Here is a 25,578-nt window from a genome sequence, read left to right as displayed (position 1 = left end):
CTTTGCCATTCAGTGGTCTTTATGTTTTCAAAGTGTTATTTTGAGGGGAAAAATGCTACAGAAACAACATATGGCCTGCTTATAAAGGACACTCTTACAGAAAGGGTATGGTCCTTAATCTCTCTTAATATCTAAAAGACACTATCCAACTGCAAGCAAATTTCAAATCACAGGTAAATTTCAAAATAATTTTTCTCTCGTTTCCTCAATCTGCATAACAATGTTAAATAACTGTTTCTACTAATAGATACTTAAATTATATTAAAAAAAACCCTAACATGTATGAATGCCTCATAGACTTAAACAGTGTAAGTCTGTTTCTGTCAGAATACCTGTTTCTTTTACTATTGTGCCCACAGGATTTTAAATAACATTTTCCAAGCCTCTAAATACTGATATAAAATTAATTTCAGGGTTTTTCCTCTATAAATCAAGCACACAGCATCAATAACTTGTTGCATGTGTTTATTTGGTGGCTTTTGCTTTAAAAGTTTGCCCAGAATCTTTCTTGAGGCAGCACAGGCATTGCATATAAGCTGATCATAAATCAGTGGAAATCAAATTGAAATATTCAAAGTGCAACACATCAAACTGTTTTCTTTATGCACCCCTCTGGGACCCTATGTCTCATGATTAACTAATAAGATTGTTGCACTATAAAGCGGGGGAAGAGATCCCCCTCAATCAGAGACCTAGGGGAGGGGAATAGGGTAAAAGTGGGAGGGAGGGAGGAATGGGAGGATACAAGTGATGGGATAACAATTGAGTTGTAATCTAAATAAATTAATTAATTAAAAATTATTTTTAAAAAGGAGTGTTGCACATGACAGTCATCAGTGGTGATCTTCCACGTGGCCTTTGGTGACAAGGGAGTGTTCAACTAATACACCAAAATCTCAGTTTGGCAGTTTTATGGGTCTTAACATTTCCCTGTTTATCTTTAACTACGTGCGTATGTGCATGTCTGCATGTCTGCATGTATGAGGCCAGTGAGGGTGAACCTCCTGATATGTGTGTGGGGGGACTAAACTCAGGCCCTCTGGAAGTGCAGGAAGCATACCTAACCACTAAGTCATTTCCCTACCCCAATCTTCTTACCTTGATTACACACTGTTAAAATGGAGCTCGGAGGCACTGATTGAAATGTAAAAACACACCATCAAGTAACTTGCTGTAGTGTTAACAGTGTCCCAGGTAAACAAAAATCAGTGTAGCTGTTTGACAGTGATGCTGTGCAGATATTTTCCCAGTGATTTATGACAGAGCGCTTTTAGTTCACAGATCGTTTGTACAGTTACTGCGGGAGCATGTGAGTAGAAAGCCCATAACCACAGGGACGCGGAGCCACTGGCTCTAAATGCAGGACTACCTACAGGATCAGGATTCCTAGGTGTGGCTTGAGAGGCCTGCAGTTACCCTGTTTTCCGTTGGCAACCATAGCTGGAAGGTTTATTTTCAGATTTATGCAGGCTTGCACCATCTCTGATTAGATTTATTTGTTATGCTTGGTGATAGCTCTTACTTCTTGGTCCTTCATATACATTCAAAAGACTTGTCGGCTAAACCGCGGAATATTGACTCAGAACATAGGAAATATTGGCATGACATGCTAATCTAATGTAAATCTTCATTCAGTGGGTTTCAAAGGACTTACTGGTTCTGATAGCGGGTTCTCTTTATTTTCAATTTTCAATGAAAGGGAAAGTGTGTTTACTTTTATCTGTGGAGGCTTGCCAATTTGAAAGCTCAAGGGTAGTTTGTGAAGTTGTTATGTTTAGCACCATGAAGTCCACAAAACAGGGAGCTTTTGAGAATAGAACATGGGTCACATCCTTGTGTCTATCAGTCTTGTAACTGAGTTGAGCCCTTCTGAGCGGTCTAACGTGGACTTGGCTTGTTAATAAGCAGCAAATGGGCATAAACACAAAGTGGGAGTGAGACAGCTATAAGTACTAATCTAGGTTTGTTACATGACTTGTTTTTAAGTTTTATATAAACCATACTGGATACTATTAAATAATCTTCCTTAAGTCCTGACTATGCAAAAGGCACATTTTCAAAGACTGTCATGACGGATCATCTTAGAATTGCAAAAAATATCAACACTGTTTGTGGCTATGAAAATAAACAATAAATAGAGGGTGCCAGAGTTCATGTCAGAGTCAGTCCCTACTCTCCAAACAACTGTGCAGAATGAGCTGTCTATTGGCTAGATCTGATTAGGAGTTCTAGGTTTACTGCACGCATTGTCCTTGGTTGGTACAGTAGTTTGAGCTGACTCCCCTGGGTCCAGATCTGCCAGCCTCGATGGTCTTCTTCTCCTTGGTGGGAAGGCATGGTGGCACTCAGAGGAAGGGTAAGCAGGCTACCAGGATGAGACCTGATAGGCTGTGATCATATGGTGGGGGAGGAGGCACCCTTCTGTCACAGGCCTAGGGGAGGGGAATAGGGTGGAAGAGGGAGGGAGGGAGGGGGGAATGGGAAGATACAAGTGAGGAGATAACAATTGAGATGTAATCTGAATAAATTACTTAAATTTTAAAAAATCTACTAAATGTCTGTGTTTTATAGATAAAAAAAAAAAGAGAGAGAAGAAGAGAAACAGTAATGATTTAATGTCGGGGCCTTTTAGAGAGTGTTTGAGCACACAGTTCCAAGTTAGGGAACCCTGACAACTGGAGCTACAGCTGGAGCAGTAGGAGCTTGCTGCAATTGCCTGTGAGAAACACAGAGAGACTTAGACTAAATTCTGCGGCTAGGCAAGTCATCTGCTTCCACCAGCTCAGTCTCACAAGGTGCCTAGGATGTGTCCCTTCTCCTGATTGGTCAATCAGCACCGCCAGCTGGGGACTAAGAGTTCAAACACATGGACTTGTGAGAGTTTCTGTATTCAAACCATAGCATTCTGTCCACGTCTGTTAGGCCCATGTCTGTCATAAAATGTGCAGTACGTTCAGTCCAACTCTAGAAGCCCATGTATGTCTTAGAGTCCCAATATTGTTTCAAAGTATTATGGTTTGAGATTCTAGAAAACCCGGCTTTGTGCCCCTCATTTAAAAAAGTTACAAATTAACAATTAACTCATCTAACTGACTTATCCTAAACAGACTGTTTCATGGTTCTTCTTGCTCTATGTAGCTTATTTTACATATGTATAATATATGTATAAATATATACATTTATATTAATAAATGTCTATGTAAAAATTAAAAAATATGTTAATTTTAAAAAATGAAAAAAAGTTACATATGCTCCACACACAGTGATACAGAGTAAAGCATTCCATTCCAAAAGGGAGGAGTTGGGAAGGATTAGACCTAACTCTGCAGCATGAGTTCGTAGCTGTGTGGCATCTTGTTGGTATCTGGGGCAAGTGATGGACCTCCTGGGCTCCTGTTGTCTCCAGTAGCCTCACCTCTGGGGCTTGGGCTGTCTGTCCTTAGCCTGCAGCTTTCCTCTGTGAACAGCTCTTGTTTCTAGTATCTCTAATTGCCCAGGACTCCACTGCAATTTAGACTCGACCTTCTCAGATTCTTCATAACAGTGGCCTCTCAGAGTCTTCTGGAAGGGAATCAAGCCTGCCACACACTGCTTTCCCTGAATAACCTTTATCACACTTTTATCTTCTGTTCCTGCAATGCAATGTCTACTCTGCAGACAACTCCCAGTTCTACTGTCAACTTCAGATATAGTCTGGACCCTTCTACCATGGGCACAGTGGCCTCTGGGCCACACAGAGCTACATTCTGCATTCACAATCTATTTCTCCTCTCCATTTCATGTCTTATCTCCCCACCCTTCCAATAATGTGAAAAGAATGACTGCAGTAGAATTTCATAGTTCTAGGCAGTTTTAACTATAAGTCAAGCTATAACAGAAAAACATCATGGCTAAAGCAACTTCATTGTAACATATATTTAATGGATTTGTATGCAAATATTTCATAGTGCTTGAACAACTTCCTTCTAGTAAGGAGAAGGATCACAGCTCACTTGGAGACATAAAAGCACTCAAATGTCACAGCCACTTGGTCCATTACCCCACTGACCTTGAGGACATGAAGGTGCCGTTCGAGCAACAACTCTTTGTAGCATTCTTTGGTCCCAGTGATTAACAAAACATGCTCTTTGTTATTTACATTGTTTCCTATATAATTTAAAGAGGAATGATTCTGAAGGCTAAAGCAAGATTTGAGACCTGCTTAGGCTATAGAGTGAGAGCCCACCTCAAAGATTCTTTGAACTGATGGTCATATGGTTCCTGTGCAATGGTCATAATATCTTCAGGGGATTCTAGTTTAATCAAGGCAGGTGCTGAGAGAATACTGTGTTAGTGTTTGTTACCAGCTCTTGTGCTCCTACTGGCTTGCAACTTACCCAGCCCGATGGGTGCATGGGTGAGACTGCCTCAGTGTGCTGAGTCCAACTCAGAGTTGTAGTCGCTCTCCTCTTTCTATTTTTGCTGTATGGTTCTAGGTGCATAGATGTGAGCGAGTGAACCATGCTTTCACAGAAGAAATTCAGAATTCCTTAACCATGAAGTTGAGGTGAATTAATGCAATTTTTCATGAGTTTAACATAATTAATTACTATATAATTAATGAATATTTATTATAGGTTGGCTTGTAGTAAATAGGTGTAGGAACCAGACTGGCTGCATTTCATTAGTATCTTTCATTCCTTCCTAACCTTGAGTCTTCTTGGTTAACCTGTGAAATGAGGTTGATAATGCTATCCACATCCTGGGTTGTCGTGAAGGTGGTAGGTGTCTTATATCTTGGTGTCTTTTAAACAGTGCTTGGCCCGTGTGCGGCATCCTTTGTTAGCTCTTCCTGATATTGTAAAGCGACCTTGTGAACCAGCTGAGTATGCACATTCAATTAGATTTTTGTGTATTTGGGACCATGCATTTGGGTCGTGTAACATGCTAATTCGCCTACAACCTTGTTTGTGAAAGCAGGTGGCTACTGTTCCGTTACTCTGTGCCTTAAGTGCTCTCCTGTTAGAAGATTCTGAAGTTGCTTAGGGGGCAGTAGTGTGATGCCTTTGAAGCAATGCTCTGTGACTGGCCTATCATATCAAAGTGGCTGTAGCATATCTAACCAGCTGAGCCACTGTGGGCCATCCAGGGGCCCAGCAGTTGAAGGATTTAAGATTCTCAGAGGCTTTGAGAAGCAAGCTTACCCTGAGTGAGAAGAAGTTGTTCCCTTTGGCTGGCTATATGAAAACATTGTGCCCCCCTGGAGGGTCTGCTCCATCCTTCATTTTCTGGTGGACAGGTCATGGCTGTGACCCTCTCAATGTCAAGGTTGGTGTATGAAAAGACATCTTACCAAGACGCTAAGGACATTTTGAAGAGTCTTAAAACTCATCAATGTGCTCCCATTCGCCCCACCCCCCCCCCCCCCCCATCCCCGGTCCCTGCAGAATCAATCTGTTAATTCCCTTATCAGTCTTTTGTACCTTTTTACCTCCAAAAGATAAATGGCTTTTCCTGGAGATCTTGGGTGTTTGTTGTTCATTTGTACCACTGGGATTTTTTTTTTTTTTAATGTTTAGATCTGTGGTTCTTGGCCTCAAGTGCACATTAGTACCACCCGGAGAGCTTTTAATGAAATAGAATTCTTTGGGCTCAGAGCCCAGACCAATTAATCACAACCCCTGGGGAAGGCGGGGCTTAGACACTGGTATATTGAAACTGCCCCCTGGGAGATTCACATGTGAATCCAGGACTCAGAGCCCTGGCTTTACCTAATCATAATGAGGTCCCCTGGTCGCTTGGGGCGCCTACCTTGGTTTTTCTCAGGGCTTCTTGTCATTCATCTGGTTCCTGGTTTCTGTGGCTTTGGGAGGCTGACATCCTCTGACACAGTTTAGCTTCATCAGTGGCATGCTGTTGCTTTTTCTTAGGCTGAATTTTTCATCAGTACAACAGCAATCCTTCCTATTTTACTGGTATCCGTATCTCTTAAAAGGATCATTTTCTCCTAGAGAAAGATATTGGATAGTTCTACCTTCTGGAGACTTGGGAGCTGTTCAGACATGACAGATCTATGTGTGGACTGCTCACAAGGTTAGGCGTCCCAAGAAGGTGAAATACTTTTACTGAGCATCCTCTCTGTTACTTGAACTAGGAGATGCTTGTCACCTACAGTGACCGGTAGTGCTAGGGAAGTGACACTGCTCTGTGTTGCTAAGTAGCCTGACCAGGGTGTTTTGTGGTTAGTGTACCTGAACCTGAACTTTGTCCACTGGTCTTCAGTTATGTTAACAAGATGCTTGAGATAGTTAACTTCAAAGAAGACATGGTTTTGGCAGCCTCAGGTCATCACGGGCTGAACCTTTTGCTCTTTGGCATAGAGTGGGACATAAAGTGATGGTGGGAACTGTGTAGTAGCACATGACAGAGACAGATGAGGGCCTCATCGCAGCTGAGAAGGACACAGACAGGAAGCAGCCCTTGCAAGGGCACACCTCCTGGACCTAACATGTAAGGTCCTCCAGCCACGCCTCCAGAACTTCTTCACCTCTTGAAAGTTTCATCATCACCAGGAGCACAACCAGATGCTGACCAAGGTGTAGATGCACTTTTAGGGGGACAGTTAACAAAGCCATACGACGAAGTAGGATTTACTCTGTTCTGGATGTTTATATGGCACAGGTACTCACCCACTCTGTGCAGTGGGTTTCTATAAAGCTATGGATTTTCTTCTCTTAGAATATATATTATCAGTGGTGATAATTAAAGTAGACTCAACAACCCCCTTCTTTTACTTTTAAGAATCAAGGGTCCAGTATCAGTGCGTACAGTACTTTTAGTTTTCTGGACTAGTCTTTGCAAAGAGAAAGACTGGCAGAGGCTTCAGTTCTTTCTCTCTACTGCTGTGCAGGCTTAGGAGTTTTAGACCTAGGCTCTCAGGCTCAAGGGCTCTGGGCCTAAAGCCTTCTGGCTTCTGGAGCCCACATGTGCATGGGTTCATGTTATGTTAACATTTCTCTTTTTCTTCTCTTTGTTTTCTTCCCTTTTTTTTTTTTAATTTATAAAAATGCTATCCTTAGGTTTTTAGTAGCAAGGAGCAACGTACAGAGAATTATGTGTCCATTTTTTGTGTCTGAAAATGATGAAGTTTCTATATTTCTTTTCATGGCACTTTAGCCAATCAAAAGACAGAATGTGAAACAGGAAAGCTTTCATACACAGGAAGAATATTTTTTATTTTTTAATCCAATATATTTAATAAAATATGTTTTTTAGAAAAACAATGGATAATATAGGATAACCATTTATTTTGTTGTTGGTGGTGGTGGTGGTTTTTGCTAAGGAATTGAACCCAAGGTCTTCCTATGTGAGTGCTCTGAACTACACCTCTAGCCCAACAATTCCCCTAAATTCTTGTTGACATTCACATTTTAAAGTGAAGTATCTAAAAATTATACTGATGTGACTTGATCTCACTAGTTCTTTCCTGAAGACCCTTGCTTGAGAGAGAGAGGATCTGCTCATATCTAGAGTGACAGTGGTTTCTTCGGGAAGGTTCCTGGTCAAGTAAGCCCTCACAGCAAATGATCTGGAGGACTTGCTGCCTGAGAAATTGCTACATGAGTCTGAGCACACTTACTCCCTGTGTGGTAACACAAAAGGATTCTGTGCACGGCTGTTGTTCATTCGTTGTGTAAAATGTTCACTAGTGCCATCCATGTGCGAGGTGCTTCACTGGGTGTTCTGCTGGTGAGCAAGAGTGAAAACTAAGACTCAAGGACAGACATTCGGGCTCAGAAGCATACTTAACTTGTGATTAAAAAACAAGCATTAAGTGCTAGCATGACCACACAACGTAGGCTGCGGAGGGTAGATCATCCATTCCATCACTCACTCATAAATACTATGTTCTCTCTCTGCATCTTGCTTTTCCTCATTCTTCTTATATGTTTATTGTGTAGTTTATAGCAAGTCATATTTTTAATGTCCCAATCTCAATTATAGTGTTGCTCTCTCTCTCTCTCTCTCTTTTTTTTTTTACAATCGAGACCCAGTTGTTTCGAAATTAGTTGACTTCCGTCACGAGACCTATCTGTGAGAGCCTTTACATTGCTTTACTGCAGGTTAGCGTAACTTAAAAAGTAGACTAGCTTTGCAAAGCACATCAAATCAGGGTATCCACTTACAGTTACTTGTTTCTGCCTCTGTCTTCTCTACTATGAGCCATTACTGATGCTTCGTGGCAAAGATGAAACAGGGAAAATACTTTTTAAAAAAGTAATTATTCAAAGAACAGAAATGGCTATTAATAGAAAAAAATAACTTGAGACAAGGAAGGAGACCACAAGTTGTAGGCCAATATGGGCTCCATATAGCAGGACCACATTTTAGACAACAAGGTTAAAAAAAAGAAAAAGGACTGTTAACAAAACACAAAAGAAGCCATTACAGGCACTTAGTCTCATAAGAAGTATTGCTCATGTCAGATTAATCTTTTAGTCCCCTGTTAGCTCTGTGCTTCTGCCACAACAGCGTATCAGAGATATTTGACTCACTCATCAGGACTAAAGGGTTATTTTGGCTCAAGGTTTTTGTGTCAAGGCAGGACATCAATACAGCAGTTCAATGTGGAGGTAATTGATCACCTCATGAGTGCTAGGAGGCCAAAGGAGAGAGGAAAGATCTGGAGTCCCAATATCACCTTTCAGAGACTGCCCCAGTCACCAAACTTTCTCTCACTAGCCCCCACTTCTTAGAGGTTTTACCCTCTTCCATTAGCAACATGGGCTGGCAAAGAAGCCGTTAGCATGTGAGCCTTCAGGAGGTCCCGTCGTACTTACAGAGACCATAGCAGCTCCATTTTCACTTGCCTTGGAACGTACGCATGGAAGTTGTGTCACTATGAGACAAAAGGAGTTGCACACCGTACCTCTGTTGTGTGTATCAGCATTAGACACATTAGATATGGAGAGAGCTTTGCACGATATATTCAGAATATGGGAATATCATCCTGGCATTTGTCTGCCGTACAATTATCATTTATATGAGAGAAAGAAGTATTGGTTTTTCTCATTTTTAATTTCAGCACAGCATAAAATATAACGTTTTGCTTCTAGTGAATAAAATCTGATCAGTTACCTACTATATATACAAACACCAAATCCTGTGGTGAGGTTCCACTCAGTGCTCTGAGGCTTGGTGGGGAGTGTTGCTTGACTTTAGGGAGGGCTAAGTGGTTTTAGCCTGTGGGAAGGAAGTGTGTAGTCATTGCTGGTAAACATTGTAGTGTGTACTCAGTGCTCATACGCTCTGTGGTGTGTGTGCACTCGCTGCTGATAAACTCTAGTGAGTGTGTACTCAGTCCTGTAGGCTCTGTAGGGTGTACAGTCTTTTTATAGTGTGGTGAATGAGTGTGCACTCAATGCTGTTATATTCTCTGGTAAGTGTGCACCCAGAGCTTTGGGAGTACACAAAGTGTTTTTAGACACTATGCTGAATGACTGTGCGTGCTGTTAGATTCTATGGTGTGTACACAGTGCTGGTAGGATCTGCTGTGAATGTGGATTCGTTGCTGTTAGACTCTAGGGAGTGGTAAGTGTGTACTCACCGCTGTTAGACTCTGGGGAGTGTGTATACTCATCGCTGTTAGAGTCTGGGGAGTGCACACTCATGTTCACATGTTCTGGTGAGTTAGTGGGAACTCAGTTATTTGAGATTCTCTGGTGAGTGTGGACTCAATGCTGACAGTCTCTGGGCAGTGTGCATACTTGGTGCTTTTATACTCATGAATGATTGTAGATTCTGCTGTTAAATTCTGTGTAAGTGTGGACTCAGTGCTGTGAGACTCTGTTGTGTGTTCTCATTGCTGTCAGACTCTGGGCAGTGTGCACACTCAATGTTTTTAAACTCTTACTAACGAATGTACACTTTGTGCTGATACGTTCTGCGAAATGCACACTCCATGAGTTTAGATTCTGCATTGGATGGTGTGCACTCCGTGCAGCAGCTAGACTCCATGGCAAGTGTGTACTTAGCGCTGTTAAACTCCACAGTGAATACGCACCCAGTGCTGGAACAGTTTCACAGTCTCAATGTATTTCTTATTGCAGGTACATGTTGGGACTTGCTGCCATTCCAGCCGTTATACAGTTTCTTGGTTTTCTTTTTCTGCCTGAAAGTCCTCGCTGGCTTATTCAGAAAGGGCAGACTCAGAAGGCCCGCAGGATTTTGTCTCAGATGCGTGGCAACCAAACTATTGATGAAGAGTATGACAGCATCAGGAACAGCATCGAGGAGGAGGAAAAGGAAGTCAGCGCAGGTATGTGCACCTCCCACTGCAAGGTTAGCGTGGCTTTACACATATAACAAAAGAAGAAGAAATATGTTGAGCTTGAAAAGTAATGTAATAGACAATTGATGTGCATTTTCCAGAGATAACAATTAACATGCTCGAGTCACTGTTTTCAGATTTGTATTTGAAGTGTCTCAAATTTGATTTCATCCTGCATGAATTGGTAGTTCATGGAGGGGACACAAGTTATTTTTCATTCCTGAGAAAAAGACAGACACCCCCGTGAAGGTGTTGGGTTTTGTCAAACACAGTGTTGGCTCTCTTCAAAACCTTTTGTTGCCAATTTCAATAGAACAGAAGATTATGTCCTTCACACAGCATCCGATGTGCACTGGCAGGAGTGAGGCATTGTGGGAAGATAAGTGTGATGTTACTTATCTTAGTATGTGTGTGAGGCACAGTCACCCTACTGCCACAACCTTCTTGCAGACCAGAGTCCCAACTACTATGAGATGTTTCTGAACACTTTGCTTATACAGTGGATTACATTGACGTCAAGCATCTACTGTGTATCTGACAATGTTGGTGTCTCTAAAGAAACACCTTGATGCAAAACAGGGAGACTTCCCCTCCACAAAATTACGTCCTTTAACTGGGTTCAACATTGTGTTCATTTTTTTAAAGGACTATTTAAAAATATCTACTTAAGCTGGGCGTGGTAGCACCCGCCTTTAGTACCAGCACTCCGGAAGCCAGAGGCAGGCAGATCTCTGTGAGTCCAGGACAGCCAAGGCTACACAGAGAAACCCTGTCACGAAAAGAAAAATTTAAATCTACTTAAATTACAAATAACTTTTTTCTCTAGTCTGAATTCCCCCTGTAGTACCTCAAATTCAATATGAGTTGCTTTTGTAATAATCAGTACTCTTGAAACCTATGTTCTAATCATGTGTGATTGGAGTGGAAGACTCAGAATATTAGGGCTGTTTAATTAAATGCTGTGTAGAATTTTTGCATTTATTAACTAATACAAACTCATGTAGAGGCAAGAATGCTGCTGAACTTTTTTTTTTTTACTATAAACTAGTAAGCATAAATCCTTTTTTAAAAAATTCAGTCCTGAAGCCAGGCGTGGTGGCGCATGCCTTTAATCCCAGCACTCTCGGGAGGTAGAGGCTGGCAGATCACTGTGAGTTCGAGGCCAGCCTGGTTTACAAAGCGAGTCCAGGACAGCCAAGGCTACACAGAGAGACCCTGTCTTGAAAAAAAAAATTTAGTCCTGTTTTGTTTTGTTAAGACAGGGTTTCATGCAGTCCATGGCCCACGGTGGCCTAGAAATCACTACGTAGCCTGGGATATCCTTGAACTTGCTCGTTCTGCTGACCTTGAGAACTCTGGATCTTCCTGCCCGTACCTCCTGTGTGGTGGGAATGTGGGTATGTACCCCCATTGCCCAACTTGCACAGAGCTTCATTTTGACTGCTTACAAATATGTCTCCTTGAGCAGTGCAGTTGATGACAGTGCACACTAATTATGTTTCATGATTTCTGGGGATTTCTAACCAAATAGATTCTGTAGAGGCTTGCATGTCATCTCTGATTACAGTCATCTATATGGGCTTCCATTTTTATCACTGACTTTTTTTTAGTAGCCAACAAGGACATCATTTTGGATGGAATAGATAAAATATTTTCTATTTCTCATTCTTGCTTTAGATAAATACTTGGACAGATTAAAAAAAAAACTCTAATATAATATACTGAGGCTTATTTCATGATTGAATCTTACAAACTTTGGAAGTAATGCAATCAGCCGGTTTCTGGTTTTATAGTTTGTGGCACACTGTCACCTTGTTTAATTTAAAAGTTCATGCCATGTTTGTTTTTAAAAGTTCAGGTCAAGGAGCATTATGGGATAGGTGCAGAGAGGTAGATTATCAGTACTGCAGCTTTGCTTGTGTGGTTGAGAACTAGGCAGGCTGGATCTGGTGGTAATGTCTGCAGTTCTGAACCACTAGAAAGGTTAAGACAAGTAGATTGTCGAACCCAGGAATTCAAGACCATCCTGGACAACATGGAGACTCACCTCCAAAACGAGATAAAGCTAGTCAATGTGAAGAGACAAGGTTTGCCCCCATCTTAGCACTATGCAGGGAATTTGCACTGAAGCATCACAGGTAACCCCTGAGTATCGACAATGGATGTTTTCTTGTATTAGTTAAAAAATGAAAAGGAACTTGAGCATGGCAAACTTCGCGGCAGTGCTGAAATGTCTAGGCACAAGACGAAGTCACTGTGCTTGCGAAGTGGATACTAATTCAGAGAGTTAACAGATACTTGGCCCTCTGTCTCTTCATATTCAAGAGGAAAAGACGAGATGCACAGCAGAAAGAACAGCTCACTTGAATGGAGTAAAAGTGCCTTGGCACAGAGATGGTTCAGCAGTGTGTTAGAACATGGCCCTCTTCATCTGTTCATGGAAGCTAGGGAGGTGAAGCGTGAACGACGACTTCACGAGTGGAAACTGTGTGTTTTAGGGTACAGCCTGCTGGAGGACAAACCTTGGCAATCCCTGAAACAAATCAGATGTTCTCGAAGATTAGGAAAATGATGAGATTAATTTTTATAAAGAGAAATGTTTTGTTGGATATGTAAGTTTACTTTACACGGTAGCTTAATTATATTTAGGTTTGATTTCACATTATCTTTCTATTAATACTTTCTATTAATAGTCTTCGTCATGAGTTTAAGCCTAATCTTCAAGCCAGTGTTTCTCAATGTGTGGCTTGTTATCATTGGAAAACAGGTATTTCCAATGGTCTTAGAAATCCCAACCATAAATTTATTTCTGTTGCTACTTCATAACTGGAATTTTGCCACTGAGTGATGCCTCAGCTCCTAAGACTGTCAGAAATATGTGTTTTGTGGTAGCAGAGACCCGCAGACTGAGAACTGCTGCTTTAGGCTAGGCTTATAGCTCCGTAGTTCTCAACCTGTGAGCCACAGTCCCTTTGGGGGGTGAAGGATCCTTTCACTGGGGTTGTCAGATAGCCTGGATAACTGATAGTTGCATTATGATGATTCATAATAGGAGAAAAATTACAGCTAACAAAAATAATTTTATGGTTGAGGGTCACCACAGCAGGAGGAACTCTACTAAAGGGTCACAGTATTAGGAAGACCAAGAGCCATTGTTCTAGCACAAGGGACAATCATGTATGTAGCATACAGAAGTGCTGGCTTGGGTTTCCAATAGTCAGTCCCTCAAGAAAAAACTTCCCCAAATCAAAGTGTAACTTCTTTGATAAAAGTATGTATAGGTACTGTTCATCACATTCACTCATTTTTGCGGATATGTGATGGGACCAGAAAAGAAGGCATTTTCTCTGGTTAAAACACATGAATATTGACCTCACCCAACCCAAGAGGGAAGACCACACCTGAGACAACCCCTGCCTAGTGCCACAATGCCATGGCATGCCTTGAGATGACCCTGGACACTCAGAGGCCCCAGGTGATACTAAGATGAGAAAGTAAGTGTAGAAAGTGGGAAGATGGATGTGTGTTCAGTGAAGAGAGGTGGAACTGCAGACTTGAGGGTAGTGAGAACAGCCTGATGTGAGTAGTTGGTGATGCTAGCTAGGGCCGTTGGTGAGGTTCTGTCTCATGCTGCCATGTCTGAGTCCGTGTCTGGGTCCATGGCCCTGAAGCAGCAGTGCAGTGCAGGGGCATAGGGAGGACGGTGGTGGTGGTTCTGTTACTACCAAAGGCCAGGCAGCTGTCCATGATCTGGGCTGCTTCCTAGGGGCATTTGATGTCTGAGACCTGTGCAGAACTGGACCCATCCTTTGGGCACTGTTGGGGAACTAGCTCCTAGGACATGAGAGTAGGAGAGCTGGATACTCATCAGCTGCACTGCTGGGGAGAGTGGGTCCTACGCTTTGCCCAGAAAGCACAATGGAGCTGGCCCTGCATGAAGGGTTGCGAGAGCGAGTGTGGTAGATCTGGCCTTACCAGTTACATGCCCTGTCATGGCATGGGTAAGGAAGAGATGTCCCTCCAGCTCCTTGCCACCTATGGCAGGTGGGAGAACAGGCCCTGGGGTGATGAGAGTGGAAGAGCAGGCTCTACCCCTCACAGGCTGCAACACTCAGGAGAGTAGGCCCTGCAACTCATATAGACAGCACAACAGAGCTGGCCCCAAGGCCCCAAGCACATGAGAGCCTGAGAGTTTGCTCTGCCACTTGATGGCTACAGCACTGGGTGAGCCAGCTGGGGCAGTGCTGAAGAGCTCACCCTTGTGAGTGTGTGCATGTGGAAGAGCTGGTTGGCTGACTAGCTCAGCTACCACCCAGGTCCAAATCCAGGGCTTTCAGTTGGCCCATCCCAACATCTACCCTATCTGTGAGTTGCTGGAGTGCACGAAGGGGCCAATTCTACAGATCCAAAGCTGCAGGATCTCCATGAGGGACTCAAGAGGAGTCCCTGTGAGGATCCAGTATTGATGGTGGAGCAGAAGCCAGAGGCCTACAAGCCAGAACAGTTACTCATTGCAATGAACATTTGCAAGTAAAGAACTGTGGACAAAAGGGCGTACTGCAGAACACACTGTCACATGCCACAACTTCCACAGTGAGATTTTTTTTCCTTTGAAGGGCGAGGTTGCAAGGACAAAAATGGGAACAAAAAGCCAGGGAGATGAGTGGGATTGGGGTACATGATGTGAAGTTCACAAAAGAATTAATAAAATCTTTTTTAAAAGAACCCACATAAATATTGTGAATACAGAATTTGCTGCACTGTGTCGTCGGCTGGCTTGTGCTTCTAAGCCACTGTGGAACGGGAGGGGGTTGTAGCCGAGTCCCCTCTCTCCTCCATATGAAAGAACAAGTCAACTTCCTTCACAGAGCTCACTGTTGTAGGTCGGTCCTCCATTATATTTGGCAAGATGACAGCAGAAAAGGCAGAAGAAGTAGAGCAGGTTTTCCACATATGTTCAATAGTGCTACCGCATCCTGTAGAAGCCAGAAAGCTCAAGATTAGAGGAACCAACAGGGCAGTTTGGGAAGCCACTTGGAGGGGGAAACAGGAAGACGGAAGGCTACTCCTGGACCCATCCTAAACTTGTACTAAACGTTCTTTGGGAAAGACAGTGAACCTCATGCTCTTTTGAAGTATATAACAGAAGGTTGGATCCCGAGAGTTCTAAGACTAGAATTTCTTACAGTTTCTGAAGTCAATGCAGAACGCTTTCTGTTCATTCTAAAGACGCTGTGGAGCTGGCTTTCATTCAGAAGGCTTAAATGAGTGACAGGGGAGGTGCAGGGGTAGCAGCCGACAGAACAGACGAGATCATTGTCTATGTCTCCTGTTGAGTCAAGTGATAACTACAAACTATGTAATTGTTTATGGGAAGTAAACACTCTACTAAAACAGTTACAGAGGCCCTGAACGGCTGTTAGGTCAGATGGCTGGGGCGAGCCTCCAAAGGTGTGCGTTTGAAGAAGAGAGTGCTCTGGGCAGCTGCATCACTAAATGAGCCAGATTCATGGTAGTTCTAAAGTGTAAATGATGCTCTAGGAGGGTCTGACTTTGGCCCTCTCCCAGATTGCCTTGCATTCACTCCAACTTGGTAGCAGTGGGATAACTGCTTTTAGAATCTAAATCAAGTCAATTGCCAGGGATTATCCCATCCTTTCAGTTGCACATCTCTCAGATCTTTGCTTTCCTAGTTTATTTTACTGCACAATGTGTAGCAAGCCATGAGTTAAATTCATAACTGAGACAGGAGTTTCAGGGAGACTGAGTCAATTGTTTCAAGTAGTCGTCAGCAGGCTATTTCACTTAGCTTCAAAGTTAACGGAAGGTAGGCAAAGCGCATCTATGGTAAGTTCACATTTTATTTTAATTCATCAGTATGGCTTTAGAAATTAACAGAAGGTTTAATTCTACTTTGCAGTATAACTTTCTGTGAGATGTTTGGAATTCATTTTTCTAAGTAGAAACTATACCTGTTAAACGGCTTTGTTTCTGAGGTCTTCATCTCTGTCTGTGCATCCAAGACATGACTTGAAGAGTTGAACTTCCCTGTGTGGGCCACTGTGTTTATGGGGTGTTGGAAATAGGGTGTGACTTCATCACTAGGCGTGAGTGGGATTCTTGTCCTTTACAGAGTGTATATGATTTCCAGTTGAGTAAGATCACTGATACCATACCTTCCTTACTAGCCTGTAAAGCACATTCTGGCAGAATAAAAATTAGTCAGCAGAAGAAAGGGGAGATGCCAAAGACAATTTTATTTTCAGTCATGACTGCTATATTTTTCAGATAAGATAGATTAATATTCTAATAAACACATGTGTGATATACAAAGTAGTGCTTTAAGATATAACTTGTAGAAGACAAATATATTTCTCTTTCATTTTCTTGCACCACTATCCCATTCATAGTCATCCTATGCAGTTAAAATAAAGCTGGGTGAGAGAAGCTTACATGAAGTTTTACTTGTGTCTTTAGATTTAGAAATCTACATTAAGTCACAACCCTTTTTTCATTCACTAATACATTTTATTTGATTAAAAAATAAGTGTTAAAAAAGAAAGAAAAGAAAGTCAAAGTGTGTCTGGGACTTTAGTTTATAAGCCAATACCATTCTCCCATAACAAGGAAAATGTAATCAGTCAACAAGAGATAAGAATCCTTGGGAGGCAACCTTTCAAAAAATACATTTATATATTTATTTATTTGTATGTTTGTGTGTGTGTGTGTGTGTGTGTGTGTGTGTGTGTGTATGTGTGTGTGTTTGCGTGGGTGGGAGTGACGAGAAATAAGAATCAGTTCTCCTCTTCTAACCTGTTCCCAGGCATCAAACTCGGGCTGCCAAGCTTGGCGGCACATGCCTTCACCTCCTGAATCATCTTGACAGTCTCAAGGAAGACTGTTGAGTGTTGAATGCTGCCTGCCGCCATTTCCCATGCGTCCCATGGCTTCCTAAATTGCATGTCCATGTCCTTCACTAGAGGATAAGAGGTGTATTCCTGCGAGGTGGTGAAAGGAATGCAGAGGCTGCCAGTGCCATTCTGTGGCCACAGTTGGTCCTACGCTCTTATGCAGGAGCCACTGGGGCTTATGGAGGTTCTCAGAGGGGAGACCATCTCTCCACTCACTGTTCCACACAGACTGAGATACTGGGTATCAAAGTGGGATCAGAGGTGGAACAAGGGGTGTGATGAGCACACTATTGTAGGAAGCCGTGAAAGGCCACTGGAGTGGAGCAAGGTGGCTGTCACGGCAGCTTTAGTACTGGACAGGAGGGAGGCAAGGTAGACAGCCACTGGAGACGTTCAGGCAGGAGATAATTCACCTTTATAGCCCAGCGGAATCACTTGTGACATAGGTCAGTCTTCAGTATATAAAATAACTTCCCCATATTTAAATATATGACCTTTCTTTTACAACTTCGATTATATAGCTCACCTAGATCCTAAATACTTCCAAAATCAACTTACTAAATAGAAGAATAAGAGCCAGAAAATTAGCCTTATATTTTGAACACTAAACCATCCATTAATATGAGTAAATATATTAGCTTAATATGTTTATTTTATATATTTAATAATTTTATCTCCACATTTGTTTATTTATTCTGTTTATTTGTTTATTTGTTTACATTGCTGGAGAGAGAACTCAAAGCATCACATAGGCTACCTAAACCCTGTATCACTGAACCAAAACCTTAATATCAGTGTACATGAGAAGGAACCCTTCGGGGCCACTATTCCAGGTTGATAGACTGTGCAGGCTCACCTAGTTGCTGTAGCAAGCAATTAGGAGACACTCTGTCCAGTTTACCCCTAAGCATTCAGGCCAGCAAGATTTTGATACCAGTTTGTGGACTCACTGAAAGTGGTCCAATGCTGGGTGTGTGCTTTGGTTTTGGTGGAAGTTTAGTCTCTAGCCTAGAAAGGAAGAGTGTGGTGTGAAGGGACATTTACTCAGCATCTTGCCATGAGTTCATCTTGATTTCTCTCCAGCTCTTTGGGGTCCTGATATCATTCATGTCAGGAGCAGACAGCTGCATCTCTCTCTCTCTCTCTCTCTCTCTCTCTCTCTCTCTCTCTCTCTCTCTCTTTCTCTCTCTCTCTCTGCTTTTGCCCTCCTTCTCTAGTAATTTTGCAGTTAGGTCATAAGTCTTCCTGCAAATCATTTTCTCTTTCAGTGAATTGATGTTTGTGCATGGCCACTTTTGCAAATCATATTTTGCAGAGAAGTATTTGCAGGAAGGACCAATATCGTAGCTTGACAGAAATTCTTCGGTGGCTTCTTTAAAAATGCAACCCTGAATGATGACCTTGCACTGACGAGGCTTCTTCTTGCAGTTGTCATCTACTGCCCTGAGGGGAAAGCAGTCTGACTCCAAAAGGTCGTAGGTTGCACACAATACATAAAATTGAAGCAAAGGTTGGCAGTTTCTTAGGAAGATGACCCATGGCTTTGTACACATTAGTAGTGATGACAGTTCTAAAACTCTAAAAGTGCTTGTAAATTTTTCTGAGTTATCAGAGCCCCTTGGCTGCTATATGCACCCGTCATGGTAAAGCACACACTGAAACAGAAGGCCACTGGTCTCCTGCCACTGAAGGACCCTGGGCAGTGCATGGAGCTCCAGCAGCTGGTTTTCCTAGTCAAGATGACTGATTACAGAAGCCGTTTCACTCAGTGTTGGTTAAATAAATACTGCACTGATTTTTCCAAACCCCTAAGAGCTTTTAAATCCTTATGAAGAATGGAATAGTTCTTAATTTTACATTGAAATGACATTGACTCCCTGTAATGTGGGATGAAGAGCAGCAGAGATTTTTCCACCTGCACACTTGTGAAAGGAAACCTTTCTGATGGCCATGGGCTTTCTAACCACTTCTCTTTGTTTGTACCAAAGTCCAGAGTGTTTCAGTGTGAGCATGGGTGACTCGTAAGGGCTGCATGTTTCTGTCTTCTTGCTATATTGTATGTAAATCTAAATCGTTCCAGAAGAAAATTCCATGCTGAAGGAGCTTAGTGTCAACCTCCATCCACACGCCAGTTCATTTGTGAGGGGCACATAGCTGTTAAATTGTCTGCATTTAAACCAAAGAAGAAGCGATCCCCAGAGGGCAGGCATTTCAAAGGAGTTCTGCTTCAGGCCAATTTGTTTGCAGGTTAGCTTGAATCCATTAGGTGCAGCTAGTAGTCTGCTTTATGAATTATATATCTATTCTATCTATCATTTATCTATCATCCATCTATCACCTATCCTATATACATGCATGCATACATACATACATGCATACATACATATGCATGTATACATACATACTCAAGATGACTTACATTGCTGTGTCCTTTAAAGATGGTCTAGTATGTACAGGCTAGACAGCATCATAAAGAGTGCTGAACTGTTGCTGTTGCCACCAGGCCTCAGTGCCACAATCTGCTGCTTCTGTGCTACCTGAAGAAGTCCAGATCTTTTTCAGTGTCAGCTATTATCACTGTTCCTCGAAAATAAAAGATGAAAGGGCGAAAGAGAAAGGAAGGGAAGAGGGAGGGGAAAAAAAGAAAGAAAAGAAATTCACTTCTTTAACATTCTAAATTCAGTTTGTATTTTGAGTTCATGAATTCGAATGCCGTCCATTTTCTCACTCTCCAATTACACTTCACAAGGTCTCTCAGCTCTTGATCTACAGAAGCAAAAATCTCAATCTGTACCCCAATGGGAGGCTCACCAGGGGTGCATGCTTCACTTCAGTTGCTTATCAGTGCCTAGGTTCCTTGAAGTGTTTAAAAATGAGCTGTGTGTTTGCCAGGATGAGGAGAAAATTAAGCTTAGAGGCTAAAACTACAATTGGTTGCTGTAGAGACTGTTCTCAAAATGCTTTCTCGAAAATGGCTTCCGCTGCACGTCTCTTAGATAAAAATACCTTCCAAACTCTGCATTGCAGAGAACTAAGTATAATCAGTTAGTGTGATGAACCTCAGAGACTTTCAAAGAAACTTATGATGTTACCATTATTATCCTTATCATTATTGTTGTTATTACTTTGATTTTGAGGTAGGGTCTTGCCATGTAGCCCAGACTCTCCTCAAGCTTGTGATAGTCCTGCCTCAGCCTCCATTGAGCTGGGTTATAGGCATGTGTCATGACACCTGTCAAAACTGAACTGGGCTAAATGAAGGTCTTTTGTAATACCATCTTCATGTTCATTATTCATATCTGAGAACTCCTAGTGTTAAGCTGGTAGTAACGATTGCTGTTTACGAGTTGTCCATTTCTGCATATGCCACATATATTTTTGGCTTTGTCTGCGATTCTCATTTAAAAAAAAAAAAGTCCTAACAATTAGAGAGTATGCCCTATGTTATGTTGAGAAATTAGAGGTGGGTCTGAGATCCACTCCCTCCCTCTTGCGTCCACAGCCTGTGTCTCTTGAAATATGTAAGTATTAAAAGAAAAGTAGTGAATTGTTGGAACTAAGAATGCACCAGTTTTTTTTTTCAGGGTGACCTTTCCAAACAGCTGTAAGAAACACAAGTCAAACAAGGCAGCCACCTTCCCTGTCAGTTGACAGAATGGTTAAGTTCAGATGCTTCTCCCTTCCAAACAAGGCAGCCATCTTCCATGGCAGTTGACAGAACGGTAGAGTTCAGATGTTTCTCCCTTCCAAACAAGGCAGCCATCTTCTGTGTCAGTTGACAGCATGGTTGAGTTCAGATGCTTCTCCCTCCTCCTGTTTCTTCTTTCTGCTCTTTCCATTGTTGGAGGGTTAGTCATCTGGTGTTATAGATACTGTGATCTGCATGTCGCTTCTGGAATCTTCCTCTCCATCTGGTTTCCTCCATGCCCATCATAGTTTGCAAGCCAATACACAGGGTATGCCCTTCCACACTCACTCTGAAACCCCTGTGGTGAGCTTATTAATAAAATCCTTTCACAGCCTGCTTTGGACTCCCCGGTTTGTTCTGCTAGAGTCCAGACTCTTCAGCAGATGAGGAGAGAAGGGAGCAATGAGTTCTTCTTAGTGCTCATGAAGGGGGAAGTGTGCAGGGTGGATCTGAGGGTGGGAGGAAGCCAACACAAATCGAGATGGTTCAGATCCATGAACTCTATCTACAAAAGAAACGCCCATAGACCACCGCTCACCCCTGCTTTTAATTAGTCAGCCATTAAATGTGGCCATCAGTTTATTCAAAAAAATTTTAGATCTAATTTTAGGATGCTACTGATTTGCTTGTGGGTGTGTCTTCTTTGCTGCTGTGCAATATGGCCCAGTTAGGTGGCTCTGAGTACATGTGAATGTGGCCTAGAGTTTGCCACAGGAGAAGTTGCAAGGTAACATTGCAGCAAAGGCTCTGCATAAGTGATAGACATTAAGGAGGTTGCTGCTTAAAGCCCACTGCTTTCTCAAAGACTGGACCAGCTCATGCCTGCATTGTAGGCATGATACTTTATAGATACTTTATAGATTATTTTTGTTTTAAAATAATTTTGTTTGGTAATGTATTTAAAATAGAGATTTGGGCATTATTGACTATTCTCTAAGTATTGGATTTCAGTGCTAGAAAAGCACAAGGTTTTTATACTAAAAAGAAAACATTATTGCAAGAAGTTAAAGAAGACTTCAGGGAGGGGGAGGAAAGCCCCATGCTCATGTCTTGACAGGCATGTTAAGAGAGCCGTACTTCCCGAATGACCTGTCAGTTCAGTGAAATCCTTACCAAAACCACAGTCTTTATTTTGCAAAACTTTGTGAGTTGGACTTTTATATTTCATGTTAATGTGTAGGATTCAGAATAGACAGAGTAGTCTTAAAAGGGGAAGAAGCAGCATTAGAAAATTAATACTTCCTGCTACGTGAGAGGATGTAGAAAGTGCCAGCAATAAAAACTGCGTTGTCCTGTCGTTAGGAGAGCTTGTGTAGATTAATCAGATAGAAACAAAAATTCAGGAATAAACTCCAAAGCCCCTCATCAGTGGCTTTTAAATTAGGATAGTAAACTTTTCTGTGAATAAAGAATGGTTTTCAACAAATTGCTCATGGGCAACTGAATAACCATATTTAATAGTTAGTTTTTGTTTATTTGTTTGCTTGCTTGTTTTTTTGTTTTTTTTTTGTTTTTTTTTTTTTTTTCAACCTTTCTTAAGCTCTAGTCATCTCTGAAGTGGACACTTCAGTTGAGAAAGTATCTCCAACAGACAAGAGGCATTTTCTTGATTGATGTGGGAGGCTCCAGTGGTTGTGGGTGATGCTTCCCCTGGGATGGTGCCCCTGGCTTGTGTAAGAGTGCAGGGTGAGCAAGTTGTGGGGATCAGGCCAGTAAGCAACAGTCTTCCAGAGCTTCTGCTACAGTTTTTGTCTCCAGATTTCTGTCCTGACTTTTCCTCATGATGGACCGTAGCCTTTAAGATGGAATGTACCCTTTTTTCCCCACATTGCTTCTGGTGGTGGTGCTTATCACCACAACTTAAAAACTAATTTATGCCATGTAAAAATGAATCTGGCATCTTACATTGTCCTCAAAATTAACTTTAAAAAGACTTGTATGGGGGATTTAGCATTATAGACGTCTGAAAACAGAGACAGGGAAGCAGGTTACCTGGATGAGCCCTGATGGGCTATGGTCGTGTGGTGGGGGAAGGAGGTCCTTTTCTGTCACAGGCCTAGGAGAGGGGGAATAGGGTAAAAGAGGGAGGGAGGAGGTAATAGGAAGATGAAAGTGAGGGGATAATAATTGGGATATAATATGAATGCATTATTTGAAAAATAATAGTAAAAAAAAAGAAAAAATTGAAATTACAGAGGGGAAAAAGAAACAGAGAGCAATGTCTGAGACGGTGTATTTAATAATGATTTCATGAACATATATAATACTAAAAGATCAAGCCATGGATCTGTAACAAAAGTTGCCATTTTTTATGCCAAAGAACTTTTTAAAGATGTGAAAGACAACCTGTGGAAAGATAATATTTACCAATTTTATCCGATTAGGCTCTTGTATCTGAGCTATATAATGAATGCTCAAGAAACAGTATGTAGAATAAGGGTCCAGTGTATGAAAGTGGGCAAAGCGTTTAGAGCAGTGTAGGAAGCCACAGCAGATCCAGGAACAGCCAGTGGAGCACATAAAAGAGTGGCCATCAATCACTCACAGTAAGGAAATGCCATTCAGAACCGTAATGAATACCATTCATGATAAGTGGAAAATGAACAGACACACATGTGCCGCTGAGGACGGGGAGAAGTTGTAAGCCGCAGACAATGCTGCTAGTGACGCTGCGTGCTGGTGGGGCAGCTTGACGGTTTCTTCAAACTGAAGAGCAATTTGACATCACCCTCATTCCATTTCTGCATAGATGCCCACAAAAAAAAATCAGAATATAGGGCAGCACAAAATGTTCCCTGCGTTGTTGATAGCAGCACTATTCATGGTACAAAATCCACGTCAACATGCGTGTTTGCCAGCTAAGGAGTAGAACAACTCAATGCGGACGACAAAAGAATGAAAATTCTGATTCTGTACCGTTGTATGGCTGAACGTGGAAGAGAATGGTGCGGACAGAAAGGAACCAGAATCAAAAGGGATAATATTGATAAAGTCCTCAGAATAGGGCAATCAGGCGAAGCAAAATAAAGATTTGTGATTATATGGGACTTTATTGGAAGGTGGTAAGAATGGGAATGTCTTTGGGAAATGAAAATATTCCAGAATTACTTACTAGTAAATTTTGTACAACTTTGTAAATACAGGAAAGCCTCTGAGAATTAATGTGTATGTTTAAAACACTGATATTTGCAGTATCTAAATTATGTGTTATTAATGTTGGTCATACCATTACTCAGCAGCACTGTTTAGCTCAGTGAGTTCACAGACGAGGTGCTTCTCTGCCTGCTGACATTGAGTCTACTAACGAAGTGAGGGCAATTCCTGGTTGTATGGAGTTATTATTTTATTATGACAGAAATGTTCACATGGGCACCATTTATAAAACAAGGTCATGCTGGTTTATCTTTGATTTTTATGTGCATGCAGAAGTGACATTTTAAAGTCTTTGCCTCTGAAGTAATTTATTTTAGTTCACTCAAGGAGGTTTGCTAAAGAGATGAGGCTTCAAGTGTGTGATTTAACAGGCTCGTTTTAACCATTCAAACAATTCTGTAATTGAGGATTTTTTGGAAGACCTCCTCTCTCTCTCTCTCTCTCTCTCTCTCTCTCTCTCTCTCTCTCTCTCTCTCTCTCTCTCTCTCTGTGTGTGTGTGTGTGTGTGTGTGTGTGTGTGTGTGTGTGTGTGTGTATGCCGAGGCCTAAAATGCTACTTTTCTTCCACTTATTTGCCCTATAACACTTGCACATAGCTATAGAATACAGCCCAATAATGTAGCCCAGGTGTGTAGGACGCAGTGATTAGATGAGGGTAATTACTCTCCTCATCAGCTCAAACATCATGTCTGTGTTGACACATTCGCAATCACTCTTAGCTACCGTGGAACAAATGAGTCATTATTAATTATCATCACTTGTCAGAGAACTCTTGAAGTTAACCTGTTCATATAATTGCATTATTCACCTCTCATGTTGCTGCATCAAAGTGACTAGAGAAACCTGAGAAAGGAAGGGTTTATTTTGCCTTACAGTTTTTAAAATATATTTTATTAATTCATTCATATTATATCTCAAGTGTTATCCCATCCCTTGTATCCTCCCATTGCTCCCTCCCTCCTGCTTTCCCCTTACTCCCCTCCCCTATGACTGTGGCTGAGGGGAATCTCCTCCCCCGGTATATGCTCGTAGGATATCAAGTCTCTTCTTGGCTTACAGTTTAAGTGCACAGTCCACTGTGCAGGGGAAGTCCTGGTGGCAGGAACTCGGGGCAGGTGGTCACATTTCATCTGCCATCAGAAAGCAGAGAGCAGTCCCCAGAATTCTAAATGTCAAACACTCACAGAAACTATTTGTGCCTGGCAAAACCGCGCCCCTGCCAGAGCAGGAGGCTAATCATAGTTGCCCACACCTGGGACTAAAATGAAAACAAATTCCCATGGCATTTCTGTGTGTGTGTGTGTGTGTGTGTTTTAATTACAGAATTCTCACTATTCTGTCTTAAAATCTTTGGCACAGGAAAGGACTTTCTGAACAGGACACAAATAGCATAGGCACAAAAATCAACAATTAATAAATGGGACCTAATGAAATTGAGAAGCATCTGTCAGGCCAAGGACATCATCATCTGATGGAATGAGAGGTTACAGAATAGGGAAAGATCTCTGCCAGTTATG

At 41.9% G+C, this 25,578-nt stretch overlaps 1 protein-coding gene across 1 annotated transcript in view; it reads left to right on the top strand.

Annotated features, from left to right (window-relative positions):
- The window catches only part of Slc2a13 (solute carrier family 2 member 13), a 280,523-nt gene that overhangs the window by 61,966 nt on the left and 192,979 nt on the right, over positions 1-25,578 (top strand). Inside the window, exon 3 of the mRNA XM_051160231.1 lies at positions 10,089-10,297. Coding sequence (XP_051016188.1) covers positions 10,089-10,297 — 209 coding nt within the window. The remainder of the gene's footprint in view (positions 1-10,088; positions 10,298-25,578) is intronic.

Source organism: Acomys russatus, chromosome 17 (genome assembly GCF_903995435.1).
Source record: "Acomys russatus chromosome 17, mAcoRus1.1, whole genome shotgun sequence".
Taxonomy (NCBI): Eukaryota; Metazoa; Chordata; class Mammalia; order Rodentia; family Muridae; genus Acomys; species Acomys russatus.
The sequence above is the reverse complement of the archived record's forward strand: the minus strand, read 5'-3'. Positions and strand labels throughout refer to the sequence as shown.